Source organism: Sus scrofa, chromosome 1 (genome assembly GCF_054392235.1).
Source record: "Sus scrofa isolate SSC_HxYL_T2T_F1_AM1 chromosome 1, Sscrofa_HxYL_maternal_Yorkshire_Landrace_v2.0, whole genome shotgun sequence".
Lineage (NCBI taxonomy): Eukaryota > Metazoa > Chordata > Mammalia > Artiodactyla > Suidae > Sus > Sus scrofa.
The window spans coordinates 117420312-117440415 of NC_139383.1; the positions used below are offsets into that span (position 1 = coordinate 117420312).

Consider the following 20104-nt stretch of genomic DNA (forward strand, 5'->3'; position numbering starts at 1 on the left):
ACATGTGGCTGCAATGGTTCATTCATTCCTTTATCCAGTAAAGCATTCCTGAGCATCTTCTGCATTGCAGCCCATCTTGGGTGCTAGGGATGGAAAAGAGAGGCAAAAACCCATCCTCCCTGTGGGGCCTCAGGATACTGGGGAGAGGATGTGTAAAGGGGTAATTGTGGTGTAGTTGGTTCTCTGCCAGAGGCATGTCCGTGTGCTCTTGGGTGGAAACAACTAGCTGTGTGTGTGTGTGTGTGTGTGTGTGTGGAGTGGAGGTCACAGAAGACCTTTCAGTGGGGAAGTGTTGGAACTGGGTGGGGAGGTGGTAGAAGAAGCTTATCAGGCAGGCATTCCAGCAGAGTGAATGAAGGTTGGGGTGGGGGTGATAAGGGTCAGCCAGATGGAACAGAGGGTAGCCTGGCCAGAGGTGGGAGGGCTTTCAATGCCAGTAATGGCCCAGGCCACCCTGGAGCCTGGTGGGCAGGGGCTGTTTGTGGTCTCATCTGCAGTGTGCCAGGGGGGAATTTGCTGCAGCACTATGGAAACCTGCCCACAGATGCCTGGCAGAGGGTGGTCTTGCTTTCTCAGGTTGCCAAGGACTTCCTGAATAACCTGGGGCTGTGCTTGACATTTCCAGTGAAGGTTCCTAGGCAGCTTCCTTGTCGCCATAGCAGAGACCTGGCTGGGCTCCTGCTCTGCTGGGCTGAGCAGCTTCACCCAGTGAACAGGCCGTGCAGGCACCTGGAAAGGGCACTGGGCCGGGGTTGGCACACTTGGGCTCCTCTCTTTGCTCAGTGACCTTGGCAGTTTCTTGACCTCTCTAAGCAGGTCTGCAGCATGAAGGGACTAAATGAGGTCCCTTTCAGCCCCAATATTGTTAAGTCTAGGGGTGAAACAGGTTGTGGGGAGGGGAGCAGAAGATGAGTGGGGGAGGAGGCAGGTCTGTGAAGAGAATGTTCTTCAGTCGGCAGGGATTCCATAAAGTTCCCAGGGATGACCGTCATCAATGCTACCTCCAGAAAGGAGAGAACAGACATAGCCACTCTGCTTGAAGTCTCGTTGGGCAGAGCTCCTTACACGGACCGTCTCTCTGAATTCTCAGAACACTGGATGTCACGCTAGGTGTTCCCACTTTACAGATGGGAAACCAAGGCTCCAAGGGGTCCCATGACTTGGCCCAGGTTTCACTCTGAGAGGTAGAAGTGGAATTTGAGCCCAGACCTGCCTGACTCTAAGCTCTGGTCTTTGACACCTTAATGCATAGCTCCCCTGAGGCTGCCTTCATCCTGCAAGGACTCTTAGATGTGCTTTTGGGCCAGGAAGGGTCACTGGACATGGGTCCCACCTGGAGGACCAGCTTCTGGTTGGCACTACATCAGGCACCTCTGACCAGATCCACTGGGACACTGGGATGCTAAACATTGGCCTCTCCCGCAGCTACCTTGCCTGCCTGGTGGCCTGAGCAGAGTGGGTTCGTTTTAGAGGCAGGGACGGTTCCTCCCTCATCCCCCCAACTCCTCCCCACCAGTGGCTGCTCCATGGATCTTGGGGACTCAGTGCGGCAGCATTAATGGGGATGTGATCCTTCCTGCAGCCATGCTTTGAAGTGTGTGGGTGAAGTACTGGGTTGAAGTAAATAAAGCTGGAGGAGAATGACAGGAGTCAGGGAATATGGATAGTCTCACAGAACCCCAGACGGCAGCCTGGCCTGGCAGTCTACTCTTCCTTGCTGACCTGTGGCCAAGCTCCCTGAGCCTTTGCGGGTCCTGCCTGGGGGCCCAGAAGAGTGGGAACTGGCCCAGCTAGCTTGACGTCCATGCTGCCTTGCCATTACAGAACCTACAGCTTGGAGGGGCTTTGGCTAAAATCGAGGGTCAATTTTAGAGTTGGGGAACTGAGGCCCAGAGAGAGAAGTAGCCTGCTTCTGCTCACACAGCCTCAGGTGGTGGAGCAGAAATTGGAATTTCCCGATACCCGGTCGGGACCTTTTCCACCACACCACCCTATTTGGGGAGGGGAGGGGAGTGAAAAAGCTTAGACCAAACCCTGGGGGGAACTGCTTCTTTGCTCCCCTCAGACTATGCTGAGTCTCTTTTCCCTCCTGAGCCAGCGCTATAGCAGCCTGTTGGGGAGGTGTGCACTCGGGCGCCCCCAGTGGTGGTAGAGGGCCTCCAAGATGCAGAAAGGGAAGGGCCACTGATGCCCCCAATTCTTTCAGGTCACATCAGCAAATTTTTATGAAACATGCAGGATGCAAGATACCATAGAGGATACCAGGAACCTTAAAACTAATTCAAATTTTCCCAGGGAGGGAACCGCCCAGGAAAGCTACATCGCATGACAGACAAATAGCCTGCAACTAGGGCTACTCACTTGTAAGCATGGTCAATGCAGAGGAGGGCAGAGCACAAGGTCAGAGCCTTCTTCGTTGAAAAGTAAGGACTAAAAGGAGGCAGAGATGGGGGATAGGCTCAGTGAAGAGTAGGAAGGGCATTCTAGGCAAGAGGAAGAGCCAGAGTAAGGGATGGAATAACATCATTCTGGGCTTGGTAATTCTCACCCTGAGGGCATAGAGGACAGGTGCAGGCGGGTGGTGGGCAGTGAGTGAGGCTGGAAAGGTAACATGGGGCAGCCAGTGCAGAGCTCCAGATGCCTCACATGCCAGGCAGGGTATTTGGACTTTCTCTGGTGGTCAGCAGGACCACTGAAGATATTTAATCAAATTTGGCAGTGTGGTCGAGAGAGCAGGGGCTGGACTTCCTGGGAAGCTCATCCTGACCCTGCCATTATGAGCTGTTGGACCTTGAGCAAATGCTTTCGCATTCTGAGCCTCTGTTTCCTCACCTGTGAAATGGGATTGTTAATAGTACCTACCACTCAGGGTGGCGGCAAGGATGATGTAGAGCACAGGTGTGATGCCTGCCCTGGTAAATGTCATGATAAATGTATAGTAAATGTCTGTCCCTGCCCTACTTCCTGGATTATCATCAGACTATTCATGGAGGTTGGGACAGCAAGAAGGAAGCCTTTCTGAAAGCAGGAGAAGCTGCAGATAGGGGGTCGAGATTTCCCAGCCAGCCTGAAATCTCCTAGGTGGCCTGGGCAGGAAGCGGGGGCGGGGCCTGGCCTCAGTGTACTTCCATTCAGGGCTGATCTGAGTGTGAAGGTGTTATCTGGTCCAAATGGTCCAACTTGTGAGGAGTGAGTGAGGTGGGGATAAGAACCTAGGTCTCAGCCGCCCAGCAGAACATTCCTGATGTACCCTGATGCCTACCAGCCTGAAACCCTACATCACTTTATCCTGATCTATCTTGGGAGTCTCTTTGCTAGGACCTCTTTTTTCTCACTGAAATGAAGAGGTTCCGCCCAGGAGGTCCTGGGGCTCCTTTTCTGAGCCTCTGGACACAGCATGAGGGCCAGGCCAGAGGAGAGGCTTGAGGTCACTCACCTGGGTGAAAGTGTCACCGGAGGAAAAGGCATCCTGGAATAGGAAACAGGTGCCAGTGCAGGAAAATAGCTGTGCCTGAGCCAGGGTGTCAGGTTGCCCTGGGCCGCCAGTCCCAAGCAGCAGTCCCACTTCCCTCTGGGGTAGATTCCCAGGACCTTTGAGAAGCAGGGAAGGGGAACCATTTAGTCTAGTGGTTAGGAGCACAGGCTTTGGAGCCTGACAGAGGTTAAAATTCCTGTGTCTACAAGTCAGTATTTTTTCAGTTTTGGTTTCTTTTTCTGAGAAAGAGGAAGGGTAACACCCAGTGCCTAAGGTAATAAGGGGTTTCAATGAGGTGTAAAGTATGGTTAGCCCTGGTCCTACACATTGTAGGGATTTCTGAAGTGGCGCTTGTCATCACTTCATACGGGGACATTTACTGAGCACCTGGAGGATGCAAGGCTCTATACCAAGCTTTGGTGTGGTTGACAGGAATAAAAACCCTCAGGAGGTACTTAGCGGAGTGGGGAAGACAGGCAGGTAACCTGACAACTGAAGGCAGTGAGAGAAGCACTGAAATGGGGGAAGTGCCGGGTGAGATGGGAACCGGGCTGTGGGGTTTTGGGGTGGGGGGGCGCTTCCATGCGGGAGGTGGGGGGAGGCTTTCGAGATGGGAATAGGAATCAGCCAGGAGCCGTGCAGGGAGTGTTTGAAGCAGGGGAGAAGTCACCTGCTGTGTGTTAGGTTCATGGGTTGGGGTAGAGGACAGACAGGACTCAGGAGAGAAAGCGCAGCCCTGCCTGGAGGTTCTCACAAGCCAGTGGAGAGGCTCTTTCCCCTGGACTTGGGTCAGAGATGAGAGGATTCGAGGCCAGGACCCTTCTTTCCTCTCAGGGTGCTGCCTGGGAGAATTCCTTCCTCGGGTGTTCCCTCTTCCTCCCTGTTGCTCCCTGCCCCGTCCGTACTGCCCTCTGAGCCCTGGGGACCAGCAGGGCTGGTGTGTCCACCACTATCCACTGCATTCCCAGTGGGTTTTGTGTGGTGGTGCCTGGGCCATGAGTGTGCTGGTGGTCAGGAGGACCCGGGCCAGGCCCCTCACCCTGGAGAGAAGCCTTGGGGCTGTTCCCTGGAAGAGAGACGTTCCCAAAAGGAGGCTGGGGGACATGGTGGAATATGGTGGGAGCCCCCTGCTTAGGAGATGGTGGGCAGTGGGGAGGGTGCAGCTCACTGCATGGGTGTCAGGATGCTTGGAGTCCTTGGGCAGCCATCAGGGAGCTGGGGTGGGGCCCCAGCCTGCTTCCTGCCTCCTGACCTCCCCCCTGCCCTTACTCTCCTTTCTGCAGAGCCTGAGGATCTGCCCTGCCTTGGGAAAGGACTTTGAGACATTTTAAAAATAAAGTTGAAAACACTCTCCAGAGGGGGAAAAGAATAAACACACTTCAAAAATGCAAAAGGAAATGGGAGTTTCCATTGTGGCTCGGCAGTTAACAAACCTGACTAGCATCCACGAGGTTGCAGGTCTGATCCCTGGCCTTGCTCAGTGGGTTAAGGATCCCGCATTGCCATGAGCTGTAGTGTAGGTTGCAGATGTGCCTCGGATCCTGTGTTGCTGTGGCTCTGGCATAGGCCGGTGGCTACAGCTCCAATTGGACCCCTAGTCTGGGAACCTTCATATGCTGCAAGTGAGGCTCTTAAAAAAAAAAAAAAAAAAAGGAAATGTATTATTTATTTTTTAAAAAGGGGGGGAAAAAGGAGGGGTTCCTCATCCAGCTCACTTGAGTGAAAGTTTCCAGTCACTGTGATGTGAGGTCACAGAGACTTCAGGGAGCCTGCAAGTTCAGGATGGGGACACCTGGGGTCTGCAGTGTGGATTTGGAATCATTTCGACTAACACTTAGGGCCATCCTCTGCCTGTCACCCTCTGTGCTCTGCACCGTGAGAGCAAAGATGCAAAGACCTGAATCCTCCCTGCAGCTGAGGGGCAGGTAGGGCAGCTAGGACAGACAGTGGGGCTGTAGGACAAGAGAGAGCATGACGGTTGCCATGATAGAAAGGTTCTAGTAAGCATGAAGGGGCCGGGGGAGGGAGGGTTCACTTCTGAGGGAGCAGGGAGAGGACTCAGTGCTGGTGAGCCTTCGAAAGAGGTGGACTGAGCTAGACTTTGAAGCCTGGCTAGCATTTCAGTGGGCAGAGACTGAGCAAAAGGCTTTCCAGGTAGAACAGATGATGAGAGCAAAGGTGCAAGGTGGGAAATTCTGCAGTACTTTGAGAAACAGAGACATTCAGTTTTCTTAAACTATCTATCTATCTATCTATCTATCTAAAACCATTTTATTGAGATAAAAGTTACATGGCATATAGCTCATGCATTCAAAGTGTACCGTACAAAGTAGTACAACCAACACTGCAGTCAATTTTAGAACGTTTTCATCACCCCAAAAGGAAACCCCATTAGCAGTCACTCCCCACTCCCCTAGTCCTAGGCAACTACTCATGTGCTCTCGGTTTCTGTGGATTTGCCTATTCTGGATATCTTATATAAATGGAATTGTATAATCTGCTGTCTTTGGCAACTAATCTGTCACTTAGCATGATGTTTTTGAGATTCATCCACACTGTAGCACGCTTCAGTACGTTATTTCTTTTTATTTTTTTTTCTTTGCCAGCATTTCTTTTTATGGCTGAATAGTATTCTGCTGCATGAGTATACCACATTTTATTTATTTACTCATGATGAATACTTATGTTGCATATTATGAATATGCTGCTGTAAATGTACCAGTTTTTGTGTGGTTATCTGTTTTCAAGGCAGTCCATCTTGAATGGGATCTAGAACAGTCCTGATGAGGAGCCAGAGGAAAGAAGATGAATCAGAGGGACCTGCTCGCTGCCTCCTGCATACTCTGAGCGGTTTGGGTGGGAGTAAGAAGGGTAGGCTCAGGATCCTGTTCTAGCCTCATTGGGAGCCTGGGCTGCGTGAGGCCAGGGCAGGGCTGTCCCCCGCCTAGCTCCCCGTCCCATTGTTGTGTCAGATCTAGCAGCTGTTTGTGGGCTAGAAATGACCTGGGCAGCTGGTATTTTTCCTGGAAATCAGGTACTTTTTTCTTGTGTCCCACTGAGGGCCAAAATTAGTTAAACACATGGAGAAGTGGAAGCTACACCATTAGTCTGGAGGAGGAGAGTGTTGTCAACAGGAAGCCGGCTAGCCAGGAGAAGGAGGTCCTCAGGAAGATGAAGGTCAATAAGCCAAGTATAAAGAGAGGCTAAGTTGCAGTACCCCTCCCCCATCTCTCTCTCTCTCTCTCTCACACACACACACACACACACACACACACACACACACACACACACACACAGCAGTGGTTTTGTATTTAGGAAATGCTGCAAGTATCTCCCTACCCCATTTGACAGATGGGGAAACAGAGGCACTGCATTAAAGGGATCTGCCATTCAGAGACAGAGCAGGATTAAAGTCAGAGTCTGCAGCAGCAGGTTTGGTAAAATCCAGGCCTTGCCCTTGGTGCTGTGGCTGTCCTTGAGGTCATAGAAAACTGAGGGCACGAAAACAAGAAAGGCTTTATGCTGTTTTGGTCTCCTAAAAAAGAACACCAAACCCCACCCAAACTCCAAAGCAAAAACACAAAACAGGGCTTTAATTACCATTTTTTTTAAAATCCCTTTTCTTCTTTTTTTGTTCTTTAGCCAGAAAACATTATGTTGTTGGACAAGAATATTCCCATTCCACACATCAAGCTGATTGACTTTGGCCTGGCTCATGAAATAGAAGATGGAGTTGAATTTAAGAACATTTTTGGAACTCCAGAATTTGTTGGTGAGTTTTAGGCTTATCTCTGAAAAAGAAAAGGAAATCATCTGCCAGATGCCAGATCCACCCCCCTGCCTCTGCTGCCTGCCCGGCCTTTACTCATGTACGGGGGCCAGCTCTGGCCGGGCCCTGGCAGCTCTGTCTTCCCTCTGTTTCACCCTTGGCCCAGGCCCCAGAAACCCCCTCATGGAACTTTGGGCTGCAGGTTGAAAGTCATAATGAAACAGCCTTGCAGAGGGAAGGGAATGAGTTAAGGACCATCATCTCTCTGCTTTGGGAGTTTGGAGTGGTCCAGAGATGGGGGAGGGCATGGTCTCCAAACGTGGGGGCTGAGACTTCTGACTTCAGTCTAATCAAAAAGGAAGACAGGCTGTGTCCGACCATCCTCTTGGAAGGATTTTTAGGCCACGCATACCAGCTCTGTAGCCACTGTGGAATGAAACTGCTGAAGCCCCGCAGATCCCCTGGCCAGGAAACCTTACTGTGTGCCAGGCACCATGCCTGAAGCTCTGTAGACATCACCCGATTAATACTTATGCAATCTCATGAAGCAGATTTAAAATATTTTCTCCATCAAGTGCCTTGTTCCAGGCAAAACAACCAGTGGAAACAGCCAAGAGCAGAAATCCAGGTACAGATACATCAGAACTTATGCCCTTTCCATTACACCAGGTTCTCTCTTTAAGAAAACTTTGCCCCCAGGAAGCTTTCCATTTAGTTGTGAAAACAAGACATCAAACCATCAAATAGGAGAGCTGGAAGGATCTTTTCAGATCATCTGGTCTAGTTTAACAAGTGTGGAATTAGAGAGCGAGGGGATTTTAGTCAAGGTCAACCAATGGATATTCTCCACCTACTGTATGACAGATATTAGTACTGAGGACACAGTGATGATGAAGAACCACACCCAGAATGGCACACCCAGGGTCATACAGCGACTTTAGGGGCAGAGCCAACTTGAACATAGGGTACAGGTGTCCTAATCTCAAATTTTGTCCAAGATAGCAGCTGCTGCCCAGCACGCACACGTGTAGTAAAAATGCATATATTTATTTAGTTAAGTTCATACCAAGTGTTGAATAATAATAAATGATTCAACTAGAAATTCAGGGTAATAATGGAAGAGCTGTTATGAGACAGATGTGGTTAATTGAAAAGCAGGAGATACAGACAGCTCTGCAGACTGTTCAGACAAGATATTTCTTCTCTCAAGGTCAGTGGGATCAGTCAGCTTTGAGTCAGCGAGGGACAAAATGTTGGTACTATGGGCAGGAAGGGGTCTGAAGGGAGAGAGTGAGAAAGGAGCCAAGATAGAAGCGATATACATCCTGGGTTCACAGGTACCATAGCAGGAGTGTCGGGCCAAGATGAGTGCATTGATCAGGGAAAACCTACTCTCCATTGTTCTTGTTTTTTTTTTAATTTTAAATTTTTAAAATTTTTTATTTTATTTTTTAATTACTCAATGAATTTTATTACATTTATAGTTGTACAACAATCATCACAACCCAATTTTATAGCATTTCCATCCCAAACCCCCAGCGCATCCCCCCCCCCCCACCTGCCAACCTGTCTCCATGATCCATTCTTTTTTTTTCTGTCCTTTCTAGGGCCGTACCCATGGCATATGGAGGTTCCCAGGCTAGGGGTCTAATTGGAGCTGTAGCTGCCAGCCTATGCCACAGCCACAGCAACACCAGATCTAAGCTGTGTCTGTGACCTACACCACAGCTCATGGCAACGTCGGATCCTTAACCCACTGAACAAGGCCAGGGATCAAACCCGCAACCTCATGGTTCCTAGTCAGATTCGTTAACCACTCAGCCATGATGGGAACTCCATCCATGCTCCATTCTTGATGGAGCAAAAGGTTCATGCAGGCTGGCAGTGTGAGTGGGATATTGATGAGCAAGGCCTGACTGTGGAGGGTTTTGCCCAGTGGTATACTGGTAAATATACTAGTCTCAAAACAAAACAAGTACAGCCCTAATTTATAGCATTTGCCCTTTTCAAATACCAACAAGTCACTGGATTCAGAGTTAGGAAAAGATGCACACAGTTGACTCTTGTGACTCAGCTCCAGCCCAGAACTGGTTTTGTTTGCACCTTGTAGACAGAGAGGGTGGTTTCTCTAAGCCCCTGCCCCAATTATGATGATTTCCTTTTCCCAAGAGACCTGAAAACAGGTTATAACCACTCTTCACTATTCCCACCATTCTTTGAAACTTTAGCCTGAGACCAGGATTAAAAAGAAGTGTCGGCTTCTGGGAGTATGGTGGACCAGGTCACCCAAAAGGCTCTCTCACTACAAAATTGGATTTTGAGAAAATATTTTTAATGCAATTCTGGACTCATAGGAAGTAAGATAAATCTTTAAATACAGTAACTCCTTCAAATCACCTGCCCTGCCCCCAAATGTGGGTGAAATGAACTTAAAGCTGGAATTGTGAGCAGCAAGAATATTCAAAAGGGGACCTCTTGGAGTTCCCATTGTGGCACAGGGGAAACGAATCTGACTAGTATCCATGAGGATGCAGGTTCAATCCCTGGCCTTGCTCAGTGGGTCAGGGATCCAGTGTTTCCCTGAGCTTTGGTGGCTCAGATTCTGTGTTGCTGTGGCTGTGGCATAGGCCAGCAGCTGTAGCTCCAATTCGACCCCTAGCCTGGGGACCTCCATATGCCTCAGGTGCGGCCCTGAAAATCCCCCCCTAAAAAAATTAGGGGACCTCTCCTAAAGGTAAGTGCCCACAACAGCATTTCAGTCAGAGACTAGCAAGATGCTCAAGGATTTAGGATATTGAAATTATCAGATATTGACTATAAAGTAAATGGAATGTATATAGAAATAAAAGGTAGACTCACAAGAATAAGCAAGCAACAAGAGACTCAAAAATGGTCAGGTGAATTTTTTTAAAAGACCCAGATGGAACTTTGAGAAATTCAGTATATGTTCATTGAAATTTAAAACTCAATGGATGAGCCAAACAGCAGATCGTACACAGCTGAGAAGAGAATTAAAGAATTGAAAGACTGAGCTAGAAAAAATTAGCTAGAATACCAGAATGACAAAGACATAGAAACATTTAAGAGAGGATAAGTGAAATAAAGTTAAATGAAGAAGCCTAACAGAGGTCTATTTGGACTCCTAGGTGAGGAAATAAAGAGGAATAGAAAAGCAATACCTGAAAAGAAAAGCTGAGAATTTTCTGATCTGATGTAAAAAGGTATATCCCCAGATACAGAAAGGAAATTATATATCAAGCAGAAAAAAAATCCATATAGATCCAAAATCAATAACAATATTATTGTTAAACTATAGGGCACCGAAGATAAAGAGAAGATCTTAAAAAGCAGCCAGAGAGAAAAGAAAGATTATCTACAAAAAACGAAACGAAAAGAACAAAAATAAACAAAAAGCCAATAATTGAACCAACAGCATACCTCTCAAAACAGCAATGGAAGCCAGTGTCCAATAGAATATTATCTCCAAAGAACTGAGAAAAAAATAAAGAGGCCATAATTATGGGGAAATTTATGTCAAGAATGAGGGTAAAAGATTTGGAAAAACAAAGCAAAAACCAAACAACAAAAAAGACAAAACCATAAAAACACTTAATCTTTGACAGATATTCATTAGTGGAACTTCTGAAAGACGTACTTCTGAATTAAAGAACATGACCTCTGAAGAGAATTCTCAGTGCAAGAATAGGAGCAAAGAAATCAGTGAATTCTAGGCAAATATCATTTTCTTTCTGAAATGACGATGATGAGGCTTTAATTGTGGGATTTAGACAGAACTAAAAGCTGAAGAAAATAATGTTAGGACAGAGAGCTTGAAATTTTTTTGAAGGTTTTTGAATTGTTAGAGAAGGGTCAAAATGTTGACTTATGTTAGAATTTGTGGGAGTTCCTGTCATGGCGCAGTGGAAACAAATCCGACTAGAAACGATGAGGTTGTGGATTCTATCCCTGGCCTCGCTCAGTGGGTTAGGGATCCAGCATTGCCATGAACTGTGGTGTAGGCCAGCAGCTGTAGCTCCGAAGCTCCAATTAGACCCCTAGCCTGGGAACCTTCATATGCCTTAAGTGCGGCCCTAAAAAGCCAAAAAAAAAAAAAAAAAAAAGAATTTGTTTGATAGCTATAGTAAAGTCTCTAGGATAGCCATTACAGAAATAGAAGTTGAAGAAAAAACAATAAGAAAACTAAAAAAAAAAAAAAATGTTTTTAAAAAGACAAGAGGAGTTCTCTTTGTGGCTCAGTGGAAAATGAATCTGACTAGCATCCATGAGGACTCAGGTTTGATCCCTGGATGTGCTCAGTGGGTTAAGGATCCGGTGTTGCCATGAGCTGTGGTTTAGGTCACAGACAAGGCTCAGATCTGGTATCACTGTGGCTGTAGTGTAGGCCAGTGGCTACAGCTCTGATTGGACCCCTAGCCTGGGAACCTCCATATGCCATGGGTGCGGCCCTAAAAAGACAGTCAGTCAATCAATAAAATAAAAAAATTTAAAAAGACAGTAAAGAAGATGGAAAGCACAGGGGGAAAATTGGACTGATGAAAGCACCTGGTGGAGGAGTTCCCATCGTGGCTCAGGTGAAATGAGCCTGACTAGTATCCGTGAGGATGCAGATTCCATTCCTGGCCTCACTCAGTGGGTTAAGGGTCTGACGTTGCCGTGAGCTGTGGTGTAGGTTGCAGATGAGACTTGGATCCCACACTGCTGTGGCTGTGGTGTAGGCCAGCAGCTGTGGCTCCAATGTGACCCCTAGCATGGAAACTTCTATGTGCCACAGGAAGACAAAAAAAAAAAAAAAAAGGTGATAATATAATAAAATAATAAAAAAAAGTGGAAACCTTTCAAATGATCACCAAGTAAATGAGTAGAAGGTGATCTATATTCACACAGTGGACTATTATATAGCAGTAAAGATGAAAGACTGAGGGTCAACATTCAGTGAATGCTACAAGCATCATGTTGAGTGGGGGGAGCAAAAGTCAAGTGACATTGGATCACATGCAGTACAGCATCATGTTTAGGAATCTAAGAAGTAAGCAAAACTAGGAAGGTGGTTCCCTATATCTGGCAGCAGGGAGAGCCAAGAGGGTGGGATGCTGGGCACATCTTATAAATGCAGTGGGGTTTTGTTTGTTTTTTGTTGTTTTTTTGCTTTTTAGGGCCGCACCTGTGGCATATGGAGGTTCCCAGGCTAGGGGTCTAATCGGAGCTATAGCTGTCGGCCTACGACTCAGCCACAGCAATGTGGGATCTGAGCTGCGTCTGACACCTACACCACAGCTCACGGCAACACCAGATCCTTAACCCACTGAGTGAGGCCAGGGATTGAACCTGCAACCTCATGGTTCCTAGTGGGATTCATTTCTGCTGCGCCATGACGGGAACTCCTGCAGTGGTTTTAATATTGTTCTAGATGAGCATACTTAGCCTTTCCCCCAATGCCCCTTTTCCATTAGTGCTTAAACGGACTCAATACTATCCTCCCTTCTCTAGTTATTGCCCTCTCTTTTGTCTCTGTTTCACCACCAAGATTTTTTTAAAGAGTCATCTGTACCCTTATCTCTGCTTCCCACACCTGGCACTTTCTGGGCACTGCAGTGAGTGTGAAATTCAATCCTTGCTTTTCCGTGCTCGTGGCTTGATGTCTGGGCAGCACTAGGTCCTCTTCTGTCCTCAGAAGATTCTTTCGTACACTCTGCACCTTCTCCTGGTCCTGGCAGCACTCGCATGGCTCCTGTTTCTGCTTGTGCGATGACTCCACATGTGATGGCTCTGGCCCTCTGCATGATACCCAGTCTCTTCCTGAACATCTTCCTTGGGATGCCCCTCGGGGACCACAGGCCTATCACCTTAGGGCCACCAGAATATCCTCCTGCCCCTCAGACAGACTCAGAGGAGTGTGGATTCCCTCTCTGTCTTCTTTTTTCCTCCATCACCTTTCAGTGTTGACCTGAATTGTTTCCAGCAGGAGGCAGTTCTTTATTTCTTTTTCTTTTTTTTTTCTTTTTGCTGTGCCTACAGCATACAGAAATTCCTGGGCCAGGGAGTGAAACCCAGCTACAGAAATGACAGTGCTGGATCCTTAACCCACTGAGCCACCAGGGAACTCCTCCAGCAGATAGTCCCAAAGCAGGCTTTGTCTATAGGCCCTACACCACCTCCTGCATCTTCCTCTCCCCACCCTCCTCTTCCTTTTCCAGCAGTGTCCCTATGTGCTTTCCCTCTTCCTCACAACAGGATAACAGGCAACTTCCTTCCTCAAAATCCTTAGACCCAGATTGTCTCCATCTGCCTCTCTGATCGTCCTTAGTGAGGATTCAGGATGGAGACATGTGGCCCCAGCTTCCCTAAAATTCCTTACAATTATCTCTTCTCCTTTTCATACTCCTGCTGACTCTTCAATGTGGCTTCTTTCAGCTCCAGAAATTGTGAACTATGAGCCCCTGGGACTGGAGGCTGACATGTGGTAAGTGGTACAGGCCATCTAGGTGGTCCCAGACTCTGGCTCCGGTTGACATCTCCCTTGACCATGAGAACCTCTCCCTCCACACTCACCTCTCAGAGCCTCTGGCTGCTCCAGGAGTGCTGGACCTTTGGCCAGCTAGCACACGGCCGAGCAGAGAACAAGGGGACAGTTGAGGCTGAAGGGACTGGCTCACCCCTGAGGCTTGCTACAGCTGTGCTAATGATGATAGTGACAGTAGCTCATTCTGTCAACCAAGTGATCCACAGAAGCCTCTTACGTTCTGCACGCTGTGCTGAGCCCTGGGATACTGCAGTGACTCATTTCATGTGTTAGGCGAACATGATAACCACTGCGTTATGGAAATGCGGACTTGTTTCATGTGAACAGTGCTTTACAGTTGGCTGAGCACCTTGGTTACTTGGTTTTTGAAAATCCTCCCAGCACTCCTGTAGGACAGTTCTCTTTACCCTCATTTTATGGGGAGAAAGAGGTTCAGAAATAATGATCACAGCTGCCAATGAAAGAGTCTGATCTTGAACTTGGGTTCTTGGACTCAATGTCCAGAGCTGGATGACTCCGGACAAGCCCCAGTCTGCTGCTGCAGAGGGGGGTGGGGAGGGGCAAGGGGCTTGAGACAGCATGCAGGGGATGCCATGAAGGGGCCCTGAGAGCCACTTCCTGACTTGACTGTTCTTTCTTTTGCAGGAGCATAGGCGTCATCACCTACATCCTGTGAGTCTTACTGGTCCCGGGGCTTGGACCCAGCTCAGCTCCAAGGGAAGCGGGAGGGATGAGAGAGGGGCAGGCACACAGACAGGCTGACATTTCCTGAGCACCCACCATGGCCACATGTGTCAGATCTACACAGCCAATCTGAGGCTAAGGGCTCTCAGCTGCATTTCATATAGTTGACCCTGAGCTTGGGGTTGGGCAGGAACCCAGGACAGCTGCCTGCGGCCTTCCATCTGACACAGCCTGTGTCTGTGTCCCTCCTGTGGCTGGGGATCCCCCGCTCAGCCTCACTCAGACCCAGGTTTCCTGTGAGAATGTCGGTTTTCACTCAGAAGCCGTGGGACAGCCCTCCAGCTGCAGAGCAACCCCATCCTGCCTCTTTCTCTGCCTTTCCCCCTCCCTTTCCTGAGAACCCTTTTCCTCTCATGTTCTCTCTCTTCCCTTTTACCCGGAGTCTCTCTTTCCTGTCTCTGAAGTATTAAGTTGCTTAAGCAGAGATTTCCTGCATTGAGTAGGGGATCTGTCACTTTCCGTCTCTAAGGCCTGGGGCAGAGACTTAACCTCTGGGCCTGTTTTTTTCATCAGAAGAATAGGAATCACAAACTTCCTGCCAGGGTTGTGATGTGAGGCTTAAATAAGCCAACCTGAAACCTTCCCAGGGCTGCTCAGACACAGACACAGCCAGTTAGTTGGTATTCATTTCATCAGTACTTCCCAATTCTTCCCTCTCATAGCACTACTGGGAAATGCTTTAAAATTTTTTTTTTTTTGTCTTTTATTTATTTATTTATTTTTTGTCTTTTTTGTTGTTGTTGTTGCTATTTCTTGGGCCGCTCCCGAGGCATATGGAGGTTCCCAGGCTAGGGGTTGAACCGGAGCTGTAGCCACCGGCCTACGACAGAGCCACAGCAACGTGGGATCCGAGCCGCGTCTGCAACCTACACCACAGCTCACGGCAACGCCAGATCGTTAACCCACTGAGCAAGGGCAGGGACCGAACCCGCAACCTCATGGTTCCTAGTCGGATTCGTTAACCACTGCGCCACGACGGGAACTCCTGTCTTTTGTCTTTTTAGGGCTGCACCTGCGGCATATGGAGGTTCCCAGGCTAGGGGTCTAATCAGAGCTGTAGCTGCTGACCTACACAGCACACAGCTACTTGGGATCTGAGCCGCGTCTGTGATCTACACCACAGCTCACAGCAATGCCAGATTCTTAACCTGCTGAGAGTGGCCAGGGTTTGAACCTACGTCCTCATGGATGCTCCTAGGGTTCGTTAACCGCTGAGCCACAGGAACTCTGCTTTTTTGAAATTTCTATTTATTTATTTATTTACTTTTCTTTTTTGGCCACCATGCAGCATATGGAGTGACACCATAGCAGGAATTCTGAAAATGCTTTTTTTTTTTTTTTTTTTGTCTTTTGTCTTTTATTTATTTATTTATTTTTTGTCTTTTTTGTCTTTTTTGTTGTTGTTGTTGTTGTTGCTATTTCTTGGGCCGCTCCCGCGGCATATGGAGGTTCCCAGGCTAGGGGTCCAATTGGAGCTGTAGCCACCAGCCTACGCCAGAGCCACAGCAACGCAGGATCCGAGCCGCGTCTGTGACCTACACCACAGCTCACGGCAACGCCAGATCGTTAACCCACTGAGCAAGGGCAGGGACCGAACCCGCAACCTCATGGTTCCTAGTCGGATTTGTTAACCACTGCGCCATGACGGGAACTCCAGAAAATGCTTTTTTTTTTAATGGCACACAGGGTGAGAACCAGCACATAGCTGGGGGCATGAAGGAGGGGGGCACCAGTGCTCAACTCCCTCAGCACCCGGGTAAACCTTTCCTCTCACTCCTCTCAGCAGAGCTGGTACTGGGAGCTCTATGTGATGTGGGGGACTCCCGAGCTGCTGCAGAGGGTCTCAGCCCTGGCTGTACACCAGCCCCTTAATATCTACCGTGACCCAGGCCCCCCCACTCCAGATCTGTTAAATCAGAATCACTAGGGGAGGGGTCTGGGCATCAGCATTTCTTTTTTTTTCATTAAAAAATTTTTTTTTTGAAATTTTTTTTTTTTACAGAATAAAATACATATATTTAAACACAATCACATTCACACAGATTATTATATCATGGATCTGAAGAAAGAGATTAAGTGACTCCCTCTGGAGAAGTGGAATGGAAAATATGCTGAGACAAATAGGAAATTTATTCTATACTTTATCCCATTTTGTATGGCTTTCATCTTTACTATTTAGTATTATCTATTACATTTCAATTTTTCTTTAAAAATTAGCATTGTATTAAAATTGTGTATATTATACAACTAAAATTTATAAAGAAGAAAGCCTTATATACCATTAAATATTTTATATAGCACAATAAAAAGAATAACTTAACTGGTAAGAATAACAAAAATAATACACCCTCTGAAAATAAGTAAAATATAAAATGCATAAATTGGTTAAAAAACAGTGTAACTATATAAATATGTCCTCATTTGTTACATCTTATTGATTCTTCAGTAAAGGCATTACACCATTCTAGGTGATGTGATAAATAAGACATTATAGACCTTATATTGTACCATAGAGAGAAATGGTTATTAATAACACAGTTGTATAACTGTATTATTTAATTGTACAGTTGCATTATTTAATTATAATTATCATAAATTCTTTGATGGAGAGGAAATCAGAATCAGATCTAAGAAGACTTCAGCATTCCAAGAATGATGTCACATGGCCCCCTTCATGGTGGATTATGCTCTTATTTACTATGAGATATATTTCTTCTCCAGAGATTCCTTGTTTGTGTATCAATTGTAGATTTTTGGTCTGCAGTTATTCTGAAGTTTCGATATAAGAGTCTATATGTATATGAGATTGTTTTAAGTTGTTGTTCTCTTCATTGCAAGTTCATCTCCAGTGTCCTGCATTTGTACCCACCTCTTCTCATGATTTCTGATTTTGGTGGTATAATTGTGCATGGATGATTTCGTATCTTTACTATATGGAGCCTTGTCATTTGTGGAATTTTTGTTTCCTGTTGCTGTGTTTTCTTTTCTGCCTAGAGAAGTTCCTTTAGTATTTGTTGTAAGGCTGGTTTACTATGGCTGAATTCTCTCAACTTTTGCTTAGGTCTGTGAAGGTCTTGATTTCTCCTTCAAATCTGAATGAGTCTTGCTGGGTAGAGCAATCTTGGTTGGCGGTTTTTTCCTTTCATCACGTTAAGTATATCATGCCACTCCCTTCTGGGCTGCAGAGTTTCTGCTGAAAAATCTGCTGATAACCTTACTGGGGTTCCCTTGTATGTTATTTGTTTCTTTTCCCTAGCTGCTTTCAAGATTTTCTCTTTGTCTTTAATTTTGGTCAGTTTGATTAATAAGTGTGTCGGTGTATTCCTCCTTGGGTTTATTTTCTATGGTACTCGTTGTGCTTCCTGGATTTGAGTGAGTGGTTCCTTTCCTGTGTTAGGGAAGTTTTTGGCTATTATCTCTTGGAATATGTTTTCTGTGCCCTTCTCTCTCTCTTCTCCTTCTGGCACCCCTATAATACGGATGTTGGTGTGTTTAACGTTGTCCCAGAGTTCTCTGAGACTCTCTTCATTTGTTTTCAATCTTTTTTCTCTTTTCTGTTCCGCATCCGTAATTTCCACTAATCTGTCCTCCACCTCACTTATTCATTCTCCTGCCTCCTGTATTCTGCTGTTAGCTGCTTCTAGTGAATTTTTTTATTTCAGTTATTTTATTTTGCATCTCTTCTTATTTCAGTTTTATATCTTGTATCTCTTTGGTCAGTGTTTCCTGTAAGTTATCCATCTTTGCCTCCAGTTTCTTTTCAATGTCTTGCATCATCTTCAGCATCAACAGTCTAAAGTCTTTTTCCTGGAGGCTGAGAATCTCCTGATCACTTAGCCTATTTTCTGGGGTTTTTCCCTTTTCCCTCATCTGCGCTATAGTTCTCTGTCTTTTCGTTTTTATAGGTTTTTGGTGTGGTGACCTTTTTACAGGTAATAGAGTTGTAGCCTCTCTTACTTGTGGTGTCTGCCCCCCTTGTGGTTGAAGTTGGTATGGGGGCTTGCTGTTGTCTTCCTGATGGGAGGGGCTGATGCCTGCCCCCTGGTAGGTGGGGCTGATTCTAATCCCTCTGATGGGCGGGGCTTAGTCTCTGGATGGGGTTAGATGCAGCTGTGTGCCTGAGGGGTCTTTAGGCAGCCTGCTTACTGAGGGGCGGGGCTGTGATCCCACCTGGGTTGTTGTTTGCCCTGGGGCTTCTCAGCACTGACTGACAGGTGGGGCCAGATTTTCCCAAAATGGCCACCTCCAGAGAAAGGCAAGCTGCTGAATATTCCCCAGAGCTTTGCTTTCAATGTCCATCCTTCATAACAAGCCACATTCACCCCTGTTTTCCCAGGATGTCCTCCAAGAACTGCAGTCAGGTTTGACGCAGATTCCTATGGAGACCTCGCTCTGCCCTGGGACCCAGTGCACGTGAAAGTCCATGTGCGCCTTTTAAGAATGGGGTCTCCATTTCCCCCAGTCCTGTGGAGCTCCTGCGCACAAGCCCCACTGGCCTTCAATGCCAGCTGCTTCAGGGGCTCTTTCTCCCTGTGCCGGATCTCCGCACGTGAGGGTTTGATGTGGGGCTCAGAACTCTCACTCCTGTAGGTGAGTCTTTGTGAACCAGTTAGTTTTCAGTCTGTGGAGCTTCCCAGCCCGGAGGTATGGGGTTGTTTATATTGCAGAATTGCCCCTCCTACCTCTTGATGTGACCTCCTCTTTTTCTTCTGGAGTAGGGTATCTTTTTTAAGGTTTCTGATCCATTTGGGTGGAGATTGCTCAGCCTTTAGTTGTGAATTTTGTTGTTTTTTAGGAGAGAAGTTGAGCTCCAGTCCTTCTATTCCGCCATCTTATGGGCATCAGCATTTCTTAAAAGCCCTAGAGGAATTTGATGCGTTGCTCTGTAGTTCCAGATTAGCATCAGAATTTTCAGACCTTGACTCTTGAAACCTTGATGTCTTCAGAACTCTGGTTTTCACATGGAAATCTTAAGGAATTCTAGTGTCTCTGGGGCCCACAGTCTTCTTGTAGCTCATTGAGCTCCATGTGGTTTATTGACCTCCTGCTCCCTGGTGGGCACTGTGCCAGACACTCAGAATACTACTGAAGGGGTCTCTCCTGCCTGCCTGGAGCTCCCTGTGTTGGGGTGGGGGCGGGGGGGAGGCGGTGACACCAGACAGCTAACTCTTACCCTTAGTGGGACCAAGGTTATCTTTAGGTATGAATGTGGCTTTGTGAGACACAAATAAATGGGAGAGCCACTGGACAGAGTGTTTAATGGAAGAGAGAGAAGGAGAGGGAGGGAGGGTGGGAGACAGAGAAAAGAGAAGAGGTTGATTGAACTGGGCTGTAAGGAATGAGATGACCTCTTCTGGTGGGAAGAGAAGGAAGGGCTGTCCTAGCTGAGGAAGGGAACAGTTAAGTGTTCTGAGGGGGGTGAAATATACTGGTCACGTGTAGGGACCAGCTGCTGATGCCTTGCTCAGGAATTTAGATGTGATTCTATGGAAAACGGAGAGTCATTAAGAGAACTTTGCATTCTGATAATAACAATAATAACGGCAGTCAATTCCAGAGCTCTTAGTATGGGCCA

General features: G+C 47.1%; 1 protein-coding gene across 3 annotated transcripts in view; it reads left to right on the forward strand.

Annotated features, from left to right (window-relative positions):
- Positions 1–20104, forward strand: part of DAPK2 (death associated protein kinase 2) — a 133962-nt gene that overhangs the window by 94003 nt on the left and 19855 nt on the right. For all 3 annotated transcript variants that reach the window (NM_001243563.1, XM_021093392.2, XM_021093314.2), the window contains 3 exon segments: positions 7118–7247; positions 13677–13725; positions 14431–14457. In NM_001243563.1, coding sequence (NP_001230492.1) covers positions 7118–7247; positions 13677–13725; positions 14431–14457 — 206 coding nt within the window.